This window comes from Enhydra lutris, unplaced genomic scaffold (assembly GCF_002288905.1).
Source record: "Enhydra lutris kenyoni isolate GAN:26980312 unplaced genomic scaffold, ASM228890v2 scaffoldscaffold92, whole genome shotgun sequence".
Lineage (NCBI taxonomy): Eukaryota > Metazoa > Chordata > Mammalia > Carnivora > Mustelidae > Enhydra > Enhydra lutris.
Genome location: NW_019154176.1, coordinates 3,381,084 through 3,402,023, shown reverse-complemented (window position 1 = coordinate 3,402,023; position 20,940 = coordinate 3,381,084). Strand labels below are relative to the sequence as shown.

The following is a 20,940-nucleotide window of genomic DNA, read 5'->3' as shown; positions in this document are numbered from 1 at the left end:
GATGTTATCGAGATTGTTGTTAATGGATTCAGATGGCTTAACACAGGCAATGTCATACACAAGGGAGTATGATAAAATTGATTATGGAATAAAAATAAACAGATAGGTGCTGACAGAGAACACAAAAAGGCAGCCAAGTATCTGGGGGACCTTTAAAGATTTTATTTATTCATTTGTCAGAGAGAGAGAGAGGGAGAGAGAGCGAGCACAGGCAGACAGAATGGCAGGCAGAGGCAGAGGGAGAAGCAGGCTCCCTGCTGAGCAAGGAGCCCGATGTGGGACTCGATCCCAGGACGCTGGGATCACGACCGGAGCCAAAGGCAGCTGCTTAACCAACTGAGCCACCCAGGCGTCCCTCTGGGGGACCTTTAAATCTGCATTTAAATCCTGGCTCTGTGTTACCTTGGGCAAGGTACTTACCCTCTCTGAGCCTCAGTTTGCCTCTCTCTCCAAAGTGGGGGGGGGGTGATGACAATGTTGGTTGTTTTGAGGGTTAAGGGAGCGAATGTATTTGAAAGACAAGTGAAGGGGCGAATATAAAACAGTACGACAAGTGCTGTATTGAGGGCCACATGGGGTGCTGTAAGCAGAGGCTGGCTACGGACCCTGGTTATAAGGGTTCAGGGACAGCCTTCTGGAAGAAGCTAGAACCAAACAGACTGGATGAATGGGCAGGAGTCCACAGGCTGAGTGAGAGGGTTCTAGGCAGAGGGAGCTGTGTGGGCAAAAACCTGGGTCGGGGGGAAAAATGGGCATTCTACAAATATTTACTGAGCACCTGCTATGTGCTCGGCACGCTTTAGGCACTGGAGACACGGCAGCAAGGGAGACAAAGATCTCAGCCCTCATGTCAGTTCCACTCTGGTAAGAGGAGACGCAGCACATGCAAAAGTTATGCAATGGAGTGCCAAACCTCAAATCGGGAGGCGGGAGGTGAGCTGGGTATTCTGCTAGTCTGTCCAGATTCCCTCTCCCCATTCCTGCAACCTCTCTGTGCTCTGGGAGGCTGATCCCTGCAGCTCTTGCCTCCCAGAAACCCCTGCCCTCCGCTGGAAGCCGGTCAATGATGGCAGCCATCAGAGACAGGGGAGCAGAGGAGAGAGAGTTTGGGGGTGTGGGGAGACACAGTTCAACCCATAACCACATATGAGTAGGGAAGGATCTGGTCGGGAACATCATGGAGGATGGACTGGCCCAAGCAAGACAGAGACACAGAGAAGTCCACCAGGTGAGCACACTGGAGGGCTGACTTGGCCCATCCTTGTAAGTTTTCCAGAGCTCTCAAAGAAATGAATCTCAAAGACAGAAAACGGTCCGGCCACGAGACACTTCCTCCTTTCAGAGGGGAGGGGGCAGTGACAGCCACCAGGGTCACCGGAGCCCTTTGTTAGCGAGAATGGGCCACTTGAAGGGAAATCGATCCCAGCTAAGCGTTGAGCAGCTGCTCCCAGCCAACGCTTCCAGAGAGAGGCCCTTTGCCCCTTCTCCTCCAGGTCTGGGACGGGAGCCAGCAGGAGCCTGAAGATTGTTCTGCCAGGTGGCAGGTCCCAGAAGGGCCTTCAATCAGCATGCATTGTGGTGTCCATCCCAGGTGGCATTTCGGCATCACCTCCAGCCTCAGTACTAAGCAGAGACCAGCTCCCCATGTAATGATTATTATCGTCCCCGGCCTTGCCAAGCACCGCCTGTGTGCCAGGCACTATTCATGCACAGTGCATGACCTCCTAGTATCACCTCCTAGACACGTGACCTTGGGCAAGTGACTTGGAACTCACTGTGCCTCGGTTTTCCCATCTGTGAATCAGGGTTGCCGTGGATGTAAATGAGTGCCTGTGCACAGAGCTTTGAACCATACAAAGAACCATGAAAGGTGAGGGAGCAAAAGTCAAGAGGCTGAGCCTGATAAGGAAAAGGGGAACAGGCACCACGCTGGATGTTTCCATGGAGGGGATTTAATACAGCGAGTGTGAGACTGAAGAGCCAGAGAGGCTGAAAGAGGGAAGTTGGGGGAGTGAGTGATCAAAAGAATAGTAAAGGCAAGAAGCTTCAGGGCTGGGCAAGGGGAGGAGCCCAGGAGCTCGGACCACTAAGCAGGAATCGTGGCTCCCTGAGTGGAGGGCAGGTGGGAGCTGAACCCAGGAGGAGACAAGGCCACAGCCTATGGCAAAGAAAGGAGGGAGAAATCCTCCAGCTTCTCTCTTCCTCCCACCTCCATCTGCTACCACAGCCCCCCACTGGCTGAACCTAACAGGAAGCCAGCGAGCAAGGGAACTTGGGAGATGTAGTTTTCAGGGGTCAACTGTCCTGCAGTACAGAGAACAAAGAAAGGGCAGGGAACAGAGCTGAGGGACACCAGGTAAGTGACCAGCCCACAGGTCTGTGGCCCCATGCCGCCTCTCCCTGAAGTTGTCTTAACCACCAAGCTACAAACTTACAGAACATTTGCTTGGGTCACCTCTCCCATTTCCTGTGCCACAATAAGTCTGATGGGACGGAGATCATGCTGGATCCTTCTTGTCCATAGTTAAGAGCAAAGTTTAAAAGTCACCTACTCAGAGAAACATTCCCTGATTACCTTCTTTTTTTTTTTTTTAAGATTTTTTATTTTATTTATTTGACAGAGAGATCACAAGTAGGCAGAGAGGCAGACAGAGAGGGAGGAGGGAGCAGGCTCCCTGCTGAGCAGAGAGCCCAATGCGGGGCTCGATCCCAGGACCCTGAGATCATGACCTGAGCTGAAGGCAGAGGCTTTAACCCACTGAGCCACCCAGGTGCCCCACCCTGATTACCTTCTTAAAGAGGCCCTTTTCAGTCCCCATCTCCCTGCCTGCTGCTTGTCATGGCAGATGCCTTACTATATACATTTGCTGGCTGCTGTGGCTCTTTCCCACGGGGAAGTAAATGTACAAGTGTACATTTGTACAAGTGTACAAATGTACAAGTACAAACACCTCAGATCTTGGCCACTACCATGTTCCCAATGCCTAGAACAGCACCTGGCCCATAGTAGGTGCTCAATAAATGTTTGTACAATGTTTTTTGTTTTGTTTTGTTTACAATGCTGCTGGTTTATATATTAAGTGGTGGGGCTGGAATTACAAACACAGGTCTGTGGGGCTACAGAGATGCTGGTGTTTCTACTCTGATGCCCTCCAGCCAGCTACCCAAACTCTGCCTCCTCCAGCACTGAGAGTAAACATCACCGCCTCCAGGAAGCTGCTCCATCCCTACAGACAGATCAGGGACCTCTCCCATGGTGTGTCTCCATAGTTCCCTACCCCTTCCCTCTCACCAGGTTCTTACATTTTATACCTTTACTTGCCTGGGTGGGTGTCTGTTTGCCCTACTAAGCTGTGAGCTCCACAGGGGCAGGGCTCCATCTACTTTCCCAGTGGGGCCCCCAAACTAGCACATGCTAGACAGAGCAGGCAAGCCTCATCAGGACATGAATGAATGAATGAATGAATGAATGAACAAATGCCTCCTGCACACTCTGAGTCCTCCATGGGACCTCTTCCTCCCACCCTCTCTGCCACCCTCTCTCAGGCTCACTTCCCTTCTTCCCCCTCCTTCTCAGGGTGGGTATGAGGGCTCTGGGTTTTGAAGGAGTCATGGGATCTAAGGCAGATGGGGGTAGTTTGGAAGCACATAGACCCCGGAACCTAAAAACCTGAGTTCAAATCCTGGCTACTCCACTTTCTAGCTGTGTGACCTTGGGCAAGTGACTTAACCTCTCTGTGCATCTGTTTCTACACCTGCAAAATGGGTACCATAGCAGTGTCTTTTGATAGGACCACGGGAGAATTAAATGAGCTGTCCCGACCTGCTTCAGAGCAGCATCTCTTCCTCTCAGTTCCCATCTGAAATTCCCAGACAAGTCTGGGAAGCAGAGGGCTGAGTCTCCAGCAGTTAATAAATCCAGAAAGGACCTCAGCTGTGTCAGGGGAGCCCTGGTGCCAAGTTGGCCTGATTTTCATCCCAAGAGAGCTAAGAACAGTTCTGGTGTCAGACATCCGTGCTACGATTGGCATAAATGCCCTTTGCTCCTGTGGCCCTGTTCGTTGGAGCCTGGGGTATAGGAGATGCTCCTGGCTCTTGGGTCTCTGCCCAGGTCTCCTCACTGGGCACACCCACCCCACAGATGCTGAGTGGGAGCTCCCAGCACTTGCGACCTTTTCTGGAGACCTGCCCTTGGCTTTGGGGAATCACCACTCCCTGGAGACCCTGAGAGGCATCACCTGCCCCCCAGAGCAGCCAAAACAGGATTGACATGGTGGTCCAGAAGCCCACCCTTCTGCAATCCAAGTTACCTTCCAGAGGGACCTCCACCCCCATGGAGCAGGGAAAGCCCAGAATTTACCTGAGACCTCACCCAGCTCCTCCCCACTCCTGCTTCCCTTACCCTCCACTCACAATTAACCATGTGCTCCAAATCCCTGACGTGGGATCAGCTTCTCGGGAACCCAACCTAAGATGGGGGGAAACAATGAACATTCAACCTAACGGTATCTGTATGGGTGTCCCTTCAAAGTTCACGTTCATACCCAGGCACCACATTCTGTCATTTCCACCTACACAGGCAATCCACCTGCCAACCCTGAGAGCAGCTCTGGCTTCGAAATGCATCCCAAGTTCTGCCCGGTCCAACCAGTCTCCGTGTGCAGCCCCATCAAGGCTCTGCAAGGCTCTCTCTGTTGCATTTTTCACATAAAAGGGCACTACCCCTTGATCCTGCTTTAAAATGAATCTTGCTTCTTGTCTCTCTCCCCCACGATACCGTCAGCTCCCCAAGGGCAGGGATGTTTATTGCTTTGCTCATTGCTGCGTTCTCAAACTAGAACAGTGCCCAGCATACAGTACGTGCTCAATAAACATTTCTGGACTTAAACAAGGAATCCTTGAATGCATTCGCTTAGAGACTGCTTTAATCGCCTCTTTCTTGTACAGCTTTACAATTTCTCATTCTTCTACTCACTTCTCACCATCTCAGCAGTCATCTCCCGGGGGAAGGGGCCTCTGCCCTCATGCCCCTGCTGCCAGCCTGGCTCCACAGCAGCCGGAGGGCGCCTGTGAGAACCTTAGGCCATATCTTCCACTCTCTACAACCCTCTATGGCTCCCAGCTCCTCTGGGCAAAATCCTCACCACAGCCCACAGGCCCCTGAGCAATCTGTCCTGTTCCCTCCCTGCCCTGTCCTGCCCCTGTCCCTCTCTCCCCCTCCCCCATTCTGCTCCAGCCCTGCGGGTCTGCTCCCTGCTCCTGCAACACCTCGAGCCTGCTTCTTCTCTGTCAAGTCTTGATGCTGGCTGTTCCCTCTGCCTGGAATGTCCTTCCACCTCCTTCAAATCTTTACTTAAATGTCACGGTTTCCAGAGCCCTTCCTTGACGGCTCCCATCCAGGTCAAAAGTACAAGCGTCTCACCACTCCCCACCCCCTTGCTACCTTACCAGCTTCTGACACGTTTGTGCACGTATTATCATTCTTCCCTCCAGAACGCCAGGCAGGGATTTTTACCTGTTTTTGTTCACTGCTATGTCACCAGCACCTACAATAGCGCCTCACACACAACAGGTACTTGGTATCGGTTTGTTAAAATTCTGCATAAACACGCTAGGAGGCAGGGACTCGAAGTGTCCCCCTTACACAGATGAGGAAACCAAGGCCCAGCGGGAGGTCACGGGTCAGGCAATGGGCCCATGCACTGGGGCCGCAGACGTTTCCCTGGTGTGTGAGATTGTGCGTGACTGTGTGTCATGTGGGCTGGTCTGAGCCTGAGGGGCTGTAACTGCCTGACCATGGACATAGGAAGCCGCCCGGACATGTTCAAACAGATTTTGCATGAGCCTCTGTGTGCAGAAGGGAGGCAGCGGGCCAGACCACAGGCAGGTGCAAACGCGTGTCTGTGTACTCGCTGTGGGTGTGTGACAGTGCATGGGAGGATGGGAATTTGTGCAACCACAGCCAAGCTGTGTGTGTGTGTGTGTGTGTGTGTGTGTGTGTGCGCGCGCGCGCGGGGGGGGGTAGCTCCGGGAGGCTTGGATGGGGTTGGAACTGAACTTGAAGGAATGTGGTGGGTGAGGGAAGAACCCCATCAGCCACAGGCCTGTTATTTATAGACGGATCTTGGTTCATAAATTCTAAATGTTTTTTTTTTTTTTTTATCTCTCTCACTGCCAGGCCCCTATAAATATTCATGAGCTTCCTGCCTTGGAATATTTAAGTAGTTGAAAGGAGGAGTGGGTGGGCCATGAGGGGAAGGAGGGGGTCTCCTATGTTGTTGGAGGACATGCGGGTGGGGAGAACGGGGGTCTCTCCGGATTTGCCTTCTCCCCTCGGGGCTCCCCTTCCAAGCTCAGCTGGCAAGACGGGGAAGGTTCTCGGCCAATACAGAGATCTCCCAATGCCTATTATTATTCTTCCCCAGTGTCTGTGGAAAAATACCGCCCACTCCGGGGGCAGAGAAGGTGTCTGCGTTGTTTTCTCAGCTCTGGCTTGAAAACTCATTACCCTGGGACCCCCAGCTCAGGAGGGAGGGGGAGGCCCCTCAGATGTGCCAGGAGGCAAAGGAGCTCTGCAGGCAGGCCACTGGGAGGGCATGTGGAGCCCCGTGCCTGGCCCCGAGGAGAGGGACAGGTCATAAAGGCGGGTCCCTACGGGAGGAGATGAAGTGTGCATGTGTGACATTGCAGGTGTGAGCGTGCAACTCTCTGAATGTGTGAATGACCGTGACGGTCAATGCAACTATTCACAACTTACCCATTTCTTCTCTCTTGGGCACATGATAGAGCTGTGCTTCTCCAGCGTGGCCCCATGACTCCCTCTAACCAACGCCATGTGAGTGTCGGTGACTTGCCGGTGACAGCTTTAAGAGCCACTGCGTGATTTGCCACGTTCCTGTCTCAGCCATTGTGGAAGTGTGTGCTGATGAGAAGCCTATGTCAGCTGGGGTCCCCAAGTAACCATACAAGGCAGAGACCCCTGTCAACTGCATGAGTTCATTTGAAGAGTGCGTGGATGTGTGGCACCTCTGGGTGGCCGAGAACACACAACGGTACATAGCCCAAATGTGTGAGCATCAGCGAGTGTATGAAATTACACATATGCACGCGTCAACCAGGGACAAGGAAGAGCGTGCAAGACTGTGGGGGAAAGACTGTGAGTGTGAAAGGCAAGGCACTGCACTGCACACCTCCAGGGGGACGCTGTTCTCAGAGCACACCACTCCCCTAGAATCATGCCATCGTCACAAATACAACAGTGTCGTCACCTGGGAGGCAGTGTCTGAGTGTGCTGCCTTGGTCTGCTGACCGTGTGTCTGTGAGACCGTGATGCAGTCTCTGCATGTGGTACATGAGGATTTGTGTGAGGCTGTTGTGTCACTGTGTACATCTGTGCAAAGCATGTTGCTGTGTCTGAGGCACAGGCATGGGTTTGGGGCTCTGTGTGTGTGTGTGTGTGTCTGCTGCAGTGTGAATGTGTGAGCCCCTGTGTGTTACATGCCTGTGGAATGTAGGGACTACTCTAGTCTGCACCAGATGGGTCACAGTCAACATGGAGGGATGGATGGCCACCTTTGGCATTCCCAAGCTGTCGGCTCCACTGAGCATGTTTCCAGGCTCATGGGCCTGCACGGGCTCAAACTCAGGTCCTAGGATGACCTTACACTGGAAAATAAAATTCATGTCCCCTCATTAGTCCTGGGACATGCCATGTCACTTGCAATGGCTATTAATCAGAGGTACTCAACAGTTCAAGGGAGGAGTCTCAAAAAGCCGGGAGATCCCCACAGAGCAAACCTGCTCTCCCTCATCTGCCCCAAGATAAGTCCGTTCTCTGTTTCTGTCATCCTGAGCTCTGCTCTGGTCTACCCCAGGACGTGGGTTTGGCCTTGTCTATCTCAGGTTTCCACTATAGCTCTGATGTACTCAGGACCTGAATTTGTTCAAGCTTATCTTGGGTCTTTCCCTAGACCCCAAGTTTAGTCTCTGTCTACCCAGGGTTTGGGGCTGACCCTCATCTGTCTCAGAGTCAACCATGGAGTATCTTAAGACCTCAAGGGTATATCCCTGTTCCGTCCCAGGACTTGAACTAATCCCCAGTCTTGGAACCTGAGTTGAACCTGGTCTATCTCAGTATCGGGTTCCACCTTGACTGAGCTTGACTTCATAACTGGCTGAGGAATCCATTAGCTGAAGCTTCCTCTTCCTGAGCATCTCCCCACTCACGGAGCTCAGGCCTCTGAATGTCCACTGCAACTGAGTCTTGTATCCCAGGATTAACGAGGGTAGGGGAACTTTATTTTCCAATGCCATTACCTGAAGTTCATCAAAGTGGATTTTATGGGTCTTTTTCAAGGATTATTACAAGGCTTTCTTGATGGGCTATTACGGCATTAATCTTCAAGAATGGGGGACTTTATGGGAACCAATCACAAGTCTTACCTCATAAATTCTGGAGCTGGATATCTGAGCTCTCTCTAGGCTCAGAGGCCAACCTCAGGCCAGGAGTTCAGGAAGGGACTTTGAAGAAGGCTTTCTTCATGGTGGTGCAGCACAAGGAAGGCATACTGTCATGGGGCCACTTGAACTTAGGAGAAAGACTCTAGACATTCTCCATTCTCCTCTAACCTTCCTTGATTTCCCAGGGAAAATTAGAGGCATAAAACAGAATCCTGGGGCACCTGGGTGGTTCAGTGGGTTAAAGCCTCTGCCTCTGGCTCAGGTCATGATCCCAGCATCCTGGGATTGAGCCCCGCATCAGGCTCTCTGCTTGGTAGGGAGCCTGCTTCTCCCTCTCTCTCTGCCTGCCTCTCTGCCTACTTGTGATCTCTGTCTGCCAAATAAATAAATAAAATCTTAAAAAAAAAAAAAAAAAAAGAATCCCTCTTCTCCTGTCATTATCTCCAAACTTCTTCCACATCCTGGCCCTTACTTCCTGCTGCAGTGGAGGAACTGCCCTGTCTCTTAAGGTTCACGCAGCTGTTCTTGTTTTGTCCCTTTCTCCCTTCTTGGGAGTCTTACACAATCAATATCCTGTCTTTGTCTTGCATATTCAACTTCTCCCTTTCAGGCAGATCTCTCTCATTAGTTTTTAAAGAACTCAAGTGTCTCCTATTAAAAAACCAAAATACCTTACTTGATTCCTCCTTCCATCTGTCTCCCACTTCTTCCCTCTCCCTAGTTGCCTACACTAACTCCCTCCTCTACCACTCCTACCTAGTTTCTGACCCCACCATATGACCAACACAGCTCTTGCGAAGTCCACCAACAGCCTCCATGTTTGTAAATCCAATGGACATACTTCTCAGCCCACCACCTTTCTTGACCTCTCAGCAGGATTTGACTCTGTTGAGTGTTCTCTCTTTCTTGATACATTTCCTTCCCTTGGACACTATGACACACGCTTGCATGGTTCCCTCCTACATTGACGCATCTCCTTTTCTTCATCATCCACCTAGTCATTAAATGTTACTCTAAACCAGGGATTCTCAACCTCAGCACTAGTGATATTTTAGCTGGGTAACAATTCTGCACCCTGTAGGGTGTTCAGCAGTTTCCACCCACTAGACGCCAGAACTACCCCCTCCCAGCTGTGACAATGAATGTCTCCAGATATTGCCAAATGTCTCCTGGGTGTGAAATCGCCTCCCAGTTGAGAACCACTTACCCTTGCCAAAGCTTCCACCACCACCTGCATGTGTAAATGTCTTCAGAACTCCAAACCCATATATACTGCTGACTCTTTGACCTGCCCCACTTTGGTTGTCTCAAAAGCATCTCAGTCCCAACAAACTCAAAATGAAATGCAAGATCTCCTCTCTTGAACCTAGTTCTCATCATCTTCATAGCACCTCCCCCTCCCACTGCCGCCAAGTCAGTGGTTCAGATGCCCGGGCGTTATCCCCACCCCCATTTCCATTCCCTCATTGATTTTAACTTCTTGGTATTTTGTGTTCATGCATGGCTCTCCATCTTTTTTTTTTTAAGTTTGATTGATTGATTGACTGATTGACTGATTTGACGGGGGCAGAAAAGAGGGAGAGAGAATCTCAAGCAGGCTCCCTGCTGAGCAAGAAGTCTGACACGGGGGCTCAATCCCACACTCCAATATCATGACCTGAGCTGAAATCAAGAGTCAGACACTCAAAAGAGTGAGCCACTCAGGCACCCTGGTTCTCTATCTTTATCACCACTCAGTAGTCCAATTGAGTCCGAATGGTCTACTCTCACAGTTCAGAAAGTCTGTCTGGTCTACCCTGATAGACCTTTTCTTTTGCCTTTCTACTCCACAGATGAGAACCTCAGGGAACTTTCACAATGCGTATCTGATTATAACATCCTCCCAACCGAAACCTCATTAATAGATTCCCCTTTTCCTTAGGATACAGACAAAAGTCCTTAACACAACCATAAAGCCCTGCAGGTTTACCGTAACTTTACTTATCTCTGCTTTCATCTCATACCCTTCCCCTCCAAGGTCTTCTTTAATCTGTCATACTGTCCACACTTTCTCTCACCCCAGAGCCTTTGCATAAGAAGTTCCCTCTGTCCAGAGCACCCTTTGCTCTTAGCTTCAGATCCCAGCTCTTGCTTTCTACACCTTTCCAAATCACATCAAATCCCTTTATTAGAAGCTCCTATAACACCATGGATCTTTTCCTGAAAGCTGTTATCATAGCTGCCATTTATACTTATTTGTGAATATTTGACCATTACCTGTCTCCCCATTTTTAAGGATGCCCCACGCACTCTGTCTGCCTGACTCACCTCTTCTCTCCTGTGATGTACATAGTAGGTCCTCACAAGTACTTGTTGAATAAATACATGGGTGGAAAAATGGCCCAACTGCTTTCAGGATGAAGTTTGAGTGTCTTCCCTGGTATTTAAGGCTCTCCATCACCTCAAGGACTGAGCTCTCAGTCTATGTAAAAGGTCAGGGCAGACACCAAAGGGCACAAGATGCCAAATAGAGAATAATAATTCAGCAGAAGCAGGGCATTGAAGACAAGGGATGATCAAGAGAATATAGGTCCCATTGGGAGGGGGGAAATCTTGTGGAGACACTGGTTTTCCATAGAGCACAGAAGGGGGTGCAGACCATCATCTCTTCCTGGCTATCAAGAGGCAGGATGACCTAGCTGTCATCTGGCCAGCTCTGGTCCCCACTTCTTTTAGAAATTCTCCGTAGGGGGCATGTGGGTGGTTCAGTCGGTTAAGCATCTTCCTTCAGCTCAGGTCAGGATCCCAGGGTCCTGGGATCAAGTTCCACGTCGGGATCCCTGCTCAGCAGGGAGCCTGCTTCTCCCTCTCGTTCTTCCTGTCCCCCTGCTCATACTCTCTCTCTCTCTCTCTCAAATAAATAAATAAAATCTTTTTAAAAAGGAAAGAAAGAAAAGAAATTCTCCTTGGGCCTCATGTTTCTCTCCAGCTACCATCCCATTCCTATGTTCCTTTTTCTCACCCTCACATATGATCCATCAGCAAGTCCTGGTGGCTCTACTTCAAACATGTACCAAATCTGCCCACTGCCCACCATTCTGGATGCTTCTATCCTGGCACAGCCACAACTGGTTTTGCTTGGACTCCTGCGGTTACCTCCTCCCTCACCTCCCTGCTTCCGCCCTCACTCCCTGAAACGCATTCCCTAACAAGGAAGTTAGAGGGATCTTCCAACAATGTGAGTCAGTCAGATCACGGCACTCTTCCCCACTGCAACTGGTCCAGCAACTTCTCATTGCACTTAGAATAAAAACCCACAACTCAGACTCCTGGGTGGCTCAGTCGGTTGGGCATCTGCCTCCGGCTCAGGTCGTGATCCCAGGACCAGGCAGATCTCCGCTTGGGCTCTTTGCTCAGTGGGGAGTCTGCTTCTCCCTCTCCCTCTGACTCTCCCCCCACCCTGCTTGTGCACAGTCTCTCTCTCAAATAAATAAATAAAATCTTTTTTCTTAAGTTGCTAAGAAAGTTGGATCTTCAGTTGTCACTACACACACATATACACACACACAGGTAATTATGTGATGGAGATGTTAACTAACCCTATTGTGGTAATCATTTCACAATATATATGTGTATCAAATCATGTCATCGTACACCTTAAACTTGCACAATGTTAGATACCAGTTACATCTCAATGAAGATGGAAAAGCATGTCACCTCTCCAGAGAGCCTGCCCAGATGTCCTGACAAAACAAGCCTCCTGGCTACTTTCTTCCCCATCTCCTTGTTGTCTTTACAGCGCTTATCTATCTGAAATGAACCTGTATATTTATTTGCTTACATGTTTAGTTTGTGTCCAGTATAAAATACACATTGCAAGACTGAAACAGATCCGTCATATTCACAGCTGTGTCTCAGCACCTACAATAGCACCTGGGACTCTCTAGTTTGTCCAATCAGCTTGTCCAGTGAATGAATGAATGCATGAGTAAATGAATGGGTGTCTATCACTGTCTCCCCACCCCCGCCCCAGGTCCCCTTCCAAGAGAAGGCTCCTACCTGTAAATCCCTACTGAGAAAGAGACCTCCATAACAACATGTTCCCTGGTACCCAAGGTATCCAGTCTCAGCGAACTGGACAAGTTCATTCCTGATACACATTGAAACAGGCAAATTCTCCATTCCAGGGAGATGGGTTTAGAACGTGAAGGTCAAGGCAATTAAAAGATGTGGGACTGTGGCACTGAAGGGGATCAGGGGCTGCTGGGCTGAGGGGCACCCAGAGTGGAGGGGGATAGGAGAGTAGGGATTCATTCCTGAATCCAAAGCATCCCGACCTCTGCCACCATTCCTTGCCCAGGTTTAACTCTCGGCACAGAGCTACTACAGGATTATAACTTCTCCCCGTTACCACTAAAATGCAAGCTCCACGAGAGCAAGCGTCTTGTTTCTCTTTCTACCTGGTGCATAGTAGGTACACAGTAAGTATTTGCTACTGAATTGAAGTGAGTGTGTGAGCAACGGCTTTCCAAGGTCCTGGAGCCCTGGGTATTGGGTTTTGTGAGATTCCCTGCATTCCTTATCTAAAGCTCCTCTTAAGCCAGGCCATTTTAGGGGGCTTTCTATTCCAAACACATTCTGACACCCACCCAAACCGAGGCAGACAGACCAGACTGTGATGTTTAGAGGCAAATGAGAACAAAGAGGGATGTCAGGGAAGAACCAACCAACGAGAAAGGAAACCATGGCTTTCAAGGACTGACTCTCTCAAGCGAGAGCAGGAGAGAGACAAAGCTGGAAGGCCTGAGGGACGCTGCGGTGGGTGCCAGGACAGGACAGTCGGGAGGATGAGAGAAAAGGCTGGAAAACTAGACACAAAGAACAAGGATCTCTTTGCATTTCAAGGAGAATATTCATAATGGTAATAATGATGCTACTCAGTGATAATTATGGTCCCTAACATTCACTGGGCTCTTCCTTGTGCCAAGCACTCCAACCATTTGCCAGCACTGGCCACCATAATTAGCTCTGATGGGAGGAGGGCATCAATAGGGGAGAATCTCAACTGAGACAGTCTGGTGAGTGAGGCTGGGCTCAGGACACTATATTCCTGGATGGTGTCACTGGGCCACCCAAGTCCCCATGTGACTTTGGATTTCCCCTCCCTGTTCTTCTGAAAAGGGCCTGGAGATGCCAAGGCTGTTCCTATTGGCTTTGAGATCTCACTTTGCCAGGAATCCAAGAAACTGAGGGGAGGAGGAGAGCTTGGTCATTCACTTCTCAAAATAGTAGCATGTGGAAGGACACCTGGGTGGTTCAGTCAGTTAAGCATCTGCCTTCCACTTAGATTATGATCCTAGGGTCCTGGGATCAAGTCCCGAGTTGGGAATCCTTGCTAAGAGAGGAGCCTGCTTCTCCCTCTGCCTGCCATTGCCCCTGCTGGTGCTCACTCTCTGACAAATAAATAAATAAAAATCTTAAATTAAAAAAAAAAAAAAAGGAGCGGGGCACCTGGGTGGCTCAGTGGGTTAAGCCTCTGCCTTCAGCTCAGATCATGATCTCAGGGTCCTAGGATCGAGCCCCACGTCAGGCTCTCTGCTCAGCAGGGAGCCTGCTTCCCCCCCCCCCTTCTCTCTCTGCCTGTCTCTCTGTCTACTTGTGACCTCTGTCTGTCAAATAAATAAATAAAATCTTTTTTTAAAAAAGTAGCTTGTGGACACTGGGGCACACAGGAGTTCTGACTGTGTGGACATCTGTGTTTATCTACAGGCACCGGTGAGCATCTGTTTCTGGACACACAGAACATCCAGGCTCATCTGTGACCAGCCATGTCTATAGGTGCACACTCGTGTAAACCCAGGCAAAGCCTGATGTGGCTCAGTGGACAAGTGCAAGTGTGTGTGTCTCACACTGTCGCCGACTGGCCACGAACATTCCCTTCACTCTGAAACGGTCATCAGTGTTCTATTCCCATATGCTCTGCGCACAATTCACGAGCCCCCAAGTCAATCTGCACAATCGGTCTTCAAGTGTGCACAGACACATGTTTGTGTCTCTCTGCCTTCTCCCTGAGCATCCGCATCCGTGTCCACGCGCGGCTCTAGATCTACGTCCGTAAATGCACGTTGCCTCTTCCCACAACCAGTTCCGCCACCATGTGCGATCACGCACGTGAATGCCTCCCTATAAGACACCCATGACCCTCTACGTGACCCCACATGCATGTCTCCCCAGAAGCCATGAACATGTCACAGATCTGCGTCCATCCAAGAACACCAGGTGAAACAGGTGAATTCACTGGAATTAAACTTTAAAGAAGAAGAGTCACGCTTTCGCATGTATAATTCTCCATGTCCGTCTGTGTCTACCTGCGAACATTCCCACCCTTCTCTCAGTAGGAACTGACATCTGTGCACATTCTGTCAGTGGCGCTCTTAGGTCTCCCTGACTAACTCATTAGCATTGCAGTCAGTCCTGAAATATTCCCGCAGAATCTATGCTCTACTAATAAGCCTGATGTCCTGCTGAGGTCACATGGCACTCGCGAGGGCTAATGGAGCCAGCCTCAGCCAGCAGGGTTGGGGAATCCTGGCCTCCTGGAAGAGCCAGAGAAGGCACTCACCGTAATGAGCAAACTCTTCTTCCTTCTCACTGCACCAAGGCGTCCCAGCCACTGCCTGTTGAGATGTTCACAGCCCCCAAACCACCACGGAATTGCACAAAGGGGTGCATCTCCAGAGCTGTCATTGCACAGAAGACTGCATCACCCATCAGAGTGCTCCACTGAGGGCTACATCAACAGATGGGTCATTATACTGTGGGCTGCATTACCTTGTCGGGCATTACACCGAGGGCTACATCATCAAACCTGTCTTTATACGTGAAGACGGGCTCATCATTTCGGTCGGAACACTGAGGGCCCCAATCCCAGGCTGGTGAGCATTATACTGAGGAGCTGTGTAGCCAGAAAATAAAACTCGAAAAGCAACTTTTTCCCTTTGCATTGATAACTCCTCTGAGTGAGGCTGAGAAGTAATCCTAAGGGAACCGGTAGGACCACAGCAGTAGGGGAACTAGGGATCCCGAAGCGATGCACTGGGGAAGGGAAGCTGCTGCGGACAGAGGAGCACACAGTACATCGAGGGCTGGAATTCAACCCTGCTGACCCAGCGATGCTGGAGGGGCTGGGGAAATTCCGAGTGTGTAGCTGCAGGGCTGCCTGACTAGTTCCTCCTGGAAGCTATAGATACTGTCATGCCTCTGCTATTCCTGCCACCGAGGTCTGCAAGACATATCTTGTCCTGCCTTCGAGGACAGACGCCTCGCCTGCCAGTGCAGAGCTCCAGAGCACGGCATATGAGCGTGCATACTATGACAGACCCCGTCATGAGCCACCTCCTCTGCCGGGCTCCATGTGTCCTGTGGCACCCCGACACACTCACGCGTGCTACGCTCAGACGTTCCCACGTGAGAGACGCGCTCCGCCCTGCTCCAACACGTCCCATGGGCTCAGACATGCCCGGCCGCCATCAGATTCTCCTTCTACAAAGGGGCATGCCTGCCATGAAGATATGCCCTGACATGTTCAAACATGCTAGGACACATAACAGCATGCAGGCAGCCTCCAACAGACATCCATGTGCTCCAGCAGGCTCTGGGGAGCTGGCAGGTCTCCAACCTCCGCCCCTGAGGCCACACGCCTGTGGCCACCTTGCCCTTCCAGATGGATGGATGGGGCAGCGGGGGAGAAGGCTGTTATAAATTAAACATTGAGACACCGCCTGAGCACCAGACTCCTGCTATCTATTCATTGGCTGGTTCTCTCCCAGGAGGCTGTGGGACCACAGGGTGGGGGGAGAGGGCAGGAGAAGTGGCTCATTTAATTAATTAGTCCTAATTGAGATAGCTTTGTAAATATCCCTTTATTGAAGGACACGAACCCGTTGTTTCCTGGGGATTTGCTGTCTCCATCTCTAGCCCCTGAGTATCGCAGAAATGACAAGAAAAGAAAGAGCAACCCAAAGAGCTGCCTGAACCCCAGCCATGCTTCTGATAATGACAGCGGCGCCGAGGGACAGGCAGGGAGGCTCGGAGAGACACGGAGATCCAGGCAGAACTGCAGGCGGAGAGACCGAAAGATGTGGGCAGAGAGAGACCGGGAAACAACACAGGCCAGGAGACAGCACAGCAGGCAACAGGGGGGGTCACACGAAGCCAGCAGAGTCGGGATGCGGGCCCCAAAACGAGGGAAGAGGGAGAGGCCGCCGGAGACAGGAGGAGAAACTTCACAACAGGGAGACCAGAAGTGGGGACAGATGGACCACAGCTCCTCTGCCTTTTCCTGCCTCACCTGGTCTCCTCATCTCTTGGGCAAACTAGCCACTGCAGCAGCAGCAACAATGAAGCCTGATTCCTCTTTGGCCCCTGCTACTCTCCTCTTCTCTCTCCCTCCCCCAATCACCCCTGCAATCATCTCCCTTGTTCAAAATGAGCTTCTGCAGCTGCAGTCCAGACAGCTGTTCCATCTTGGAGCCAGTGCTGGGGCCTGATGGCTGGGTCCTAGAGGGAGGCCTTCCTAGGTGGCAGTAGGGGAGGAGGAATGGGGGGTGGAGGAAAGGGGCTCACCTGGAGCTCAGGCGCCCACCCACACCTCACCGTGAGCTCCCATGAAAGCTTGGCTCTAATCCCCGGCACCCCTGGGGGTCCAGATATCCCAGGCCCCCTCTGGGGCCTTCATGGGCTCACACTGGTCTGGCTCATCCCATCCCATTCACTGAATCCTGCCAACACCCACCACGGGTTGTGGCTCTGTCCTGTCTCAAGAGCCCTCTCGGGTCTGAGAATTCCGGTTTCTCTCCCGACCCCTGTCAGAGTCCTGGACTGTGATACAGCAACTATGGTAACATAGAAACAGGATCCCAGAGACAGACAGACAGACAGACAGAGAATGATAGACAGACATAGACCTAGAGATAAGGATGGAACAGATATAGAGACGGAGACACCAAGAGGCAGAGATGACAGAATCAGAGACAGAAGGGACACAGAGAGGCAAAGACAGAGACACACAGAGAGGACTTGGGGACAGACAGAAACATAGAGAGAAGACAGAGAGTATGACAAAGAGAGGCAGACACTGAGACACAGGCAGACAGAGATAATCACCAACATTCACTTAATAAACATTTACTGAATGTCAACCATGTGTTGTAAATACACAGTTAAGACAGAGAGAGGGGAATATGGCTGAAACAAAAATGTGAGGAAAAGATGGACAGAAACAGAGATTCAAAAGACAGAATTTAAAAACAGTGAAGTATCCAGGGTGAGGCAGAGAGAGACAAGATTGGGAACCAGCCTGCCCCCTGAGGTCTCCCCGTGGCAGCCTCTTCCCTCCCACACACAGAAAGACCCGAGCCCACATCAAACTCTCTTAAAGCGCCTGGGGCTCCCCCAGATGGCTGCTTTTCTTCCTCGCCCAGCTTTGTGGCTGCTCCCCACTGGTACTACACAAAGAGGTGTCAGCCATCCAGAGTCAGAGGGGAGAAGGATGCTGGGGGCATGAAAGACACCAAGAAGCAGAAACGGGATCCTCCCTCTGGAAGAGAAAGATGACAGTTTTAGCCACACGCGAGCGGCCCTAAAGCCTAGACCACATTCCCTTTGTGGCTGTCCATGGTGCTGACTGTAGAGACAAAGGCTGCACCTCAAGCCATTTCTTATGTTGGCATCAAACTCGGGGTGCACAAGGTCTAGGTAGTCAGGAACACCCTATGGGCTCAGGCCGCTACCTACCTCACCAGCTCCTCAGTCACACCACCTGCCATCACACCTCAACACCTTCCCATACCCTGTTCCCTCGGCCTCTCTCCCTCCACCTTACCAGCTCCGTCTCTGCCCAACTCTTACTGAACCTTCATATCTCAGGGCAAATGTCACCTCTTCAGGGAAGCCTTCCCTGACCGCCCCTTCCCAATCTTGGCTACATATCTTCTCCTCTGTGGCCCCTTCCAAACTGTGATTATATAGCCATTTGCACAATTCCACATTCACTATGTCTCCCTATGAAGCTCTAAGAGGGAAGAGACAGTCTCCCTTTTCACTGCTCTATTTCCAGTCCCCAGCACAGGACTTGGCATATGGAGGGACTCAGTGATTGCGGGGTGGGAATGACTCTGCTCTCTGATGGCAAGACTACTCCATGCCTTGATGTGGGAAGTTGGCAAAGTGCACATCGTCAGACATCCGTTCAAACAGAGAAGGATTGAAAAACAAGGGCACATGAAAAGAAGCTTTAAGAAACAGATGCTTCTGGGTTGCCTGGGTGGCTCAAATTGGTTAAGCGTCCAACTCTTGATTTCAGCTCAGGTTATGGTCTCAGGGTTGGGAGACTGAGCCCCATGTTGAGCCCTACATCAGGCTCTGCATTCAGTGGGGAACCTGCTCAAGAGTCTCTCTCTCTCCCCCTCTGCCCCTCCTCCTGCTCTCTCTCTCTCTCTCTCTCTCTTTCTCAAAATAAATAAATCTTTAAAAAGAAGGAAGGAAGAGAGAGAGGAAGGAAGGAAGGGAGGGAGGGAGGAGGGAGGAAGAAGGGAGGGAAGGGAGGGAGGATGGAAAGAGGGAAGGAAGGAAGGAAGGAAGGAAGGAAGGAAGAAAAACAGACACTTCTGGTTCATAGGAAAAGATTCAGAAATCACAGAAATACTCTTCAAACTTCAGAGATGCCGTCAGGAGGAAGAAGGGGAAGCAGTCTCATGGGGGCAGAAAGAACTGAGACCATTGAGGACACACCTACTGCCCTAAAGGAGAAAATCCCAGTAATAAACAAAAGGGACAAAGTGCTTGCATGGCACTTCTATTCTGTTGGTGGCAAATAATTACCAAGATGATTTCAGATAATTATGAGTGCTGGGCAGAAAATAGAACAGGTCCAAATAACAGTGTGGGGACATTCTAGCTGGGGTGGTCAAAGGAGGTCTCTTTGAGGAGGTGACATTTGAGTTGGGACCTGCGTGGTGAGAAGGAGCGGGCTAGAAGACATTCCCCAAGGATGGCAGAGCAAATGCAAAGTTCCAGATGTGGCAGGAACAAGAGGAGGGATGGAAGAGTGGTCCAAGACCTGAGACTCAGGCAGGTAGGGTCTTGTAATAATAACAGCAATAATAATTAAAATTGTTAACCTTTATAGGCACCTTCCATGTGTCAGGTACACTGCTAAGTACAGTGTTACATGGAACATTCTACCATTATCCCCATTTCATGGATAAAGAAACTGAGGCTTAGTAAGTTGGACCAGGGTCAGCAGTTTAGATTTCATTCAAATGAGGCAGGAAAAGTTCAAAGGAGGCAAATTTCACACTCACAATCTAGAAGGATTTTCTAACAACTAGAGATCTCTTTAAAAATGCAACAGGGAGGGGCGCCTGGGTGGCACAGTCAGTTGAGGGCTGACTCTTGGCTTCAGCTCAGGTTGTGATCTTAGGGTCGTGAGATTGAGCCCCGTGACAGGCTCCACATTCAGTGCAGTGTCTGCTTGAGATTCTCTCTCCCTGCCCCGCGCCCCTCCCACTCATGCTCACTCTCTTTCTCTAAAATAAGGAAATAAATCTTTTTTTAAAAAAGGCAACAGGCAACTTCATATTCCTTTTCTGCTCCAAACCCCTCCAAATCTCCCATCCTTTGACACTCAGAATGATGTGCAGGCTCTTCCAGCCAAATCCTTTCATGACACGGACCCCTGTGGTGCCTCAGGCCACTCCCACACTCCTCCCAGCATAAAACATAGATCTCCAGGAACTCTGAACTGCTTGGTCTCTCTGTGCACACCAGGATGCCCCTTGCCTCTGAGTCTTTGTTCATTCTGTTCCTTCTTGCTCTGTCTTTGCCTGGCCAATTCCTTCTCAGCTGTTAGACTTGGTGCGAGTACCATCACCTCCAGGAAACCTCAGCCGTACCCTGGCTAGTTTCAGTGTCCTCCTCTGCACCCCTATAACACTCCAGAAATATCCTTATTATCACACATACCATGTCACATCACTGTTGAAAAGGCTGCAAACTGGCTGAAGTCAGGGATGTTATTCATCTCTATGTCCCATAGTCCAGAACCCTTCCCGGTACAAAGTAGGTGCTCAATAAATGTTTCCTCCTGCTTTGAAGTGTTTGAGCAGAAGCTGGAAGTTCACAATTTAGGAGCAGGTAAATAAGGTAGGTGGAGGCTCAAATCCACAGTATGCCTACTTTTCTCCACTCCCTTGGCCCCCACCTTGGTCCAGCCCCCATCATCACTCACCTGGACCAGCACAGTGGCCTCCTCCCTGTTCTTCTGGCTCCCACTCTCATACACCCGCCCCCCAGTCTGCCCTCCTCATAGGGGCCAGAGGGAAACTGAACATCTGAGCCAAGTCTTGTCCCTCTTCCGCTCAGAACCTTCCCTGGAATTCCACTTATTCACTCAACAAGTATTTACTGAGCACCTACTATTGCTAGGCCCTAAGCTAGGCA

At 50.6% G+C, this 20,940-nt stretch overlaps 1 protein-coding gene across 4 annotated transcripts in view; it reads right to left on the bottom strand.

The window, feature by feature from the left end:
• Nucleotides 1-20,940, bottom strand: part of LOC111162470 (olfactomedin 2) — a 58,991-nt gene that overhangs the window by 16,338 nt on the left and 21,713 nt on the right. The window contains exons 2-3 of one of the 4 annotated variants that reach the window (XM_022526913.1): nt 9,196-9,223; nt 8,771-8,804 (exon numbers count right to left, since the gene is read on the bottom strand). The exons of the other annotated variants lie outside the window; for them this stretch is intronic. Coding sequence (XP_022382621.1) covers nt 8,771-8,804; nt 9,196-9,223 — 62 coding nt within the window. The remainder of the gene's footprint in view (nt 1-8,770; nt 8,805-9,195; nt 9,224-20,940) is intronic. 4 annotated transcript variants of the gene reach the window in all.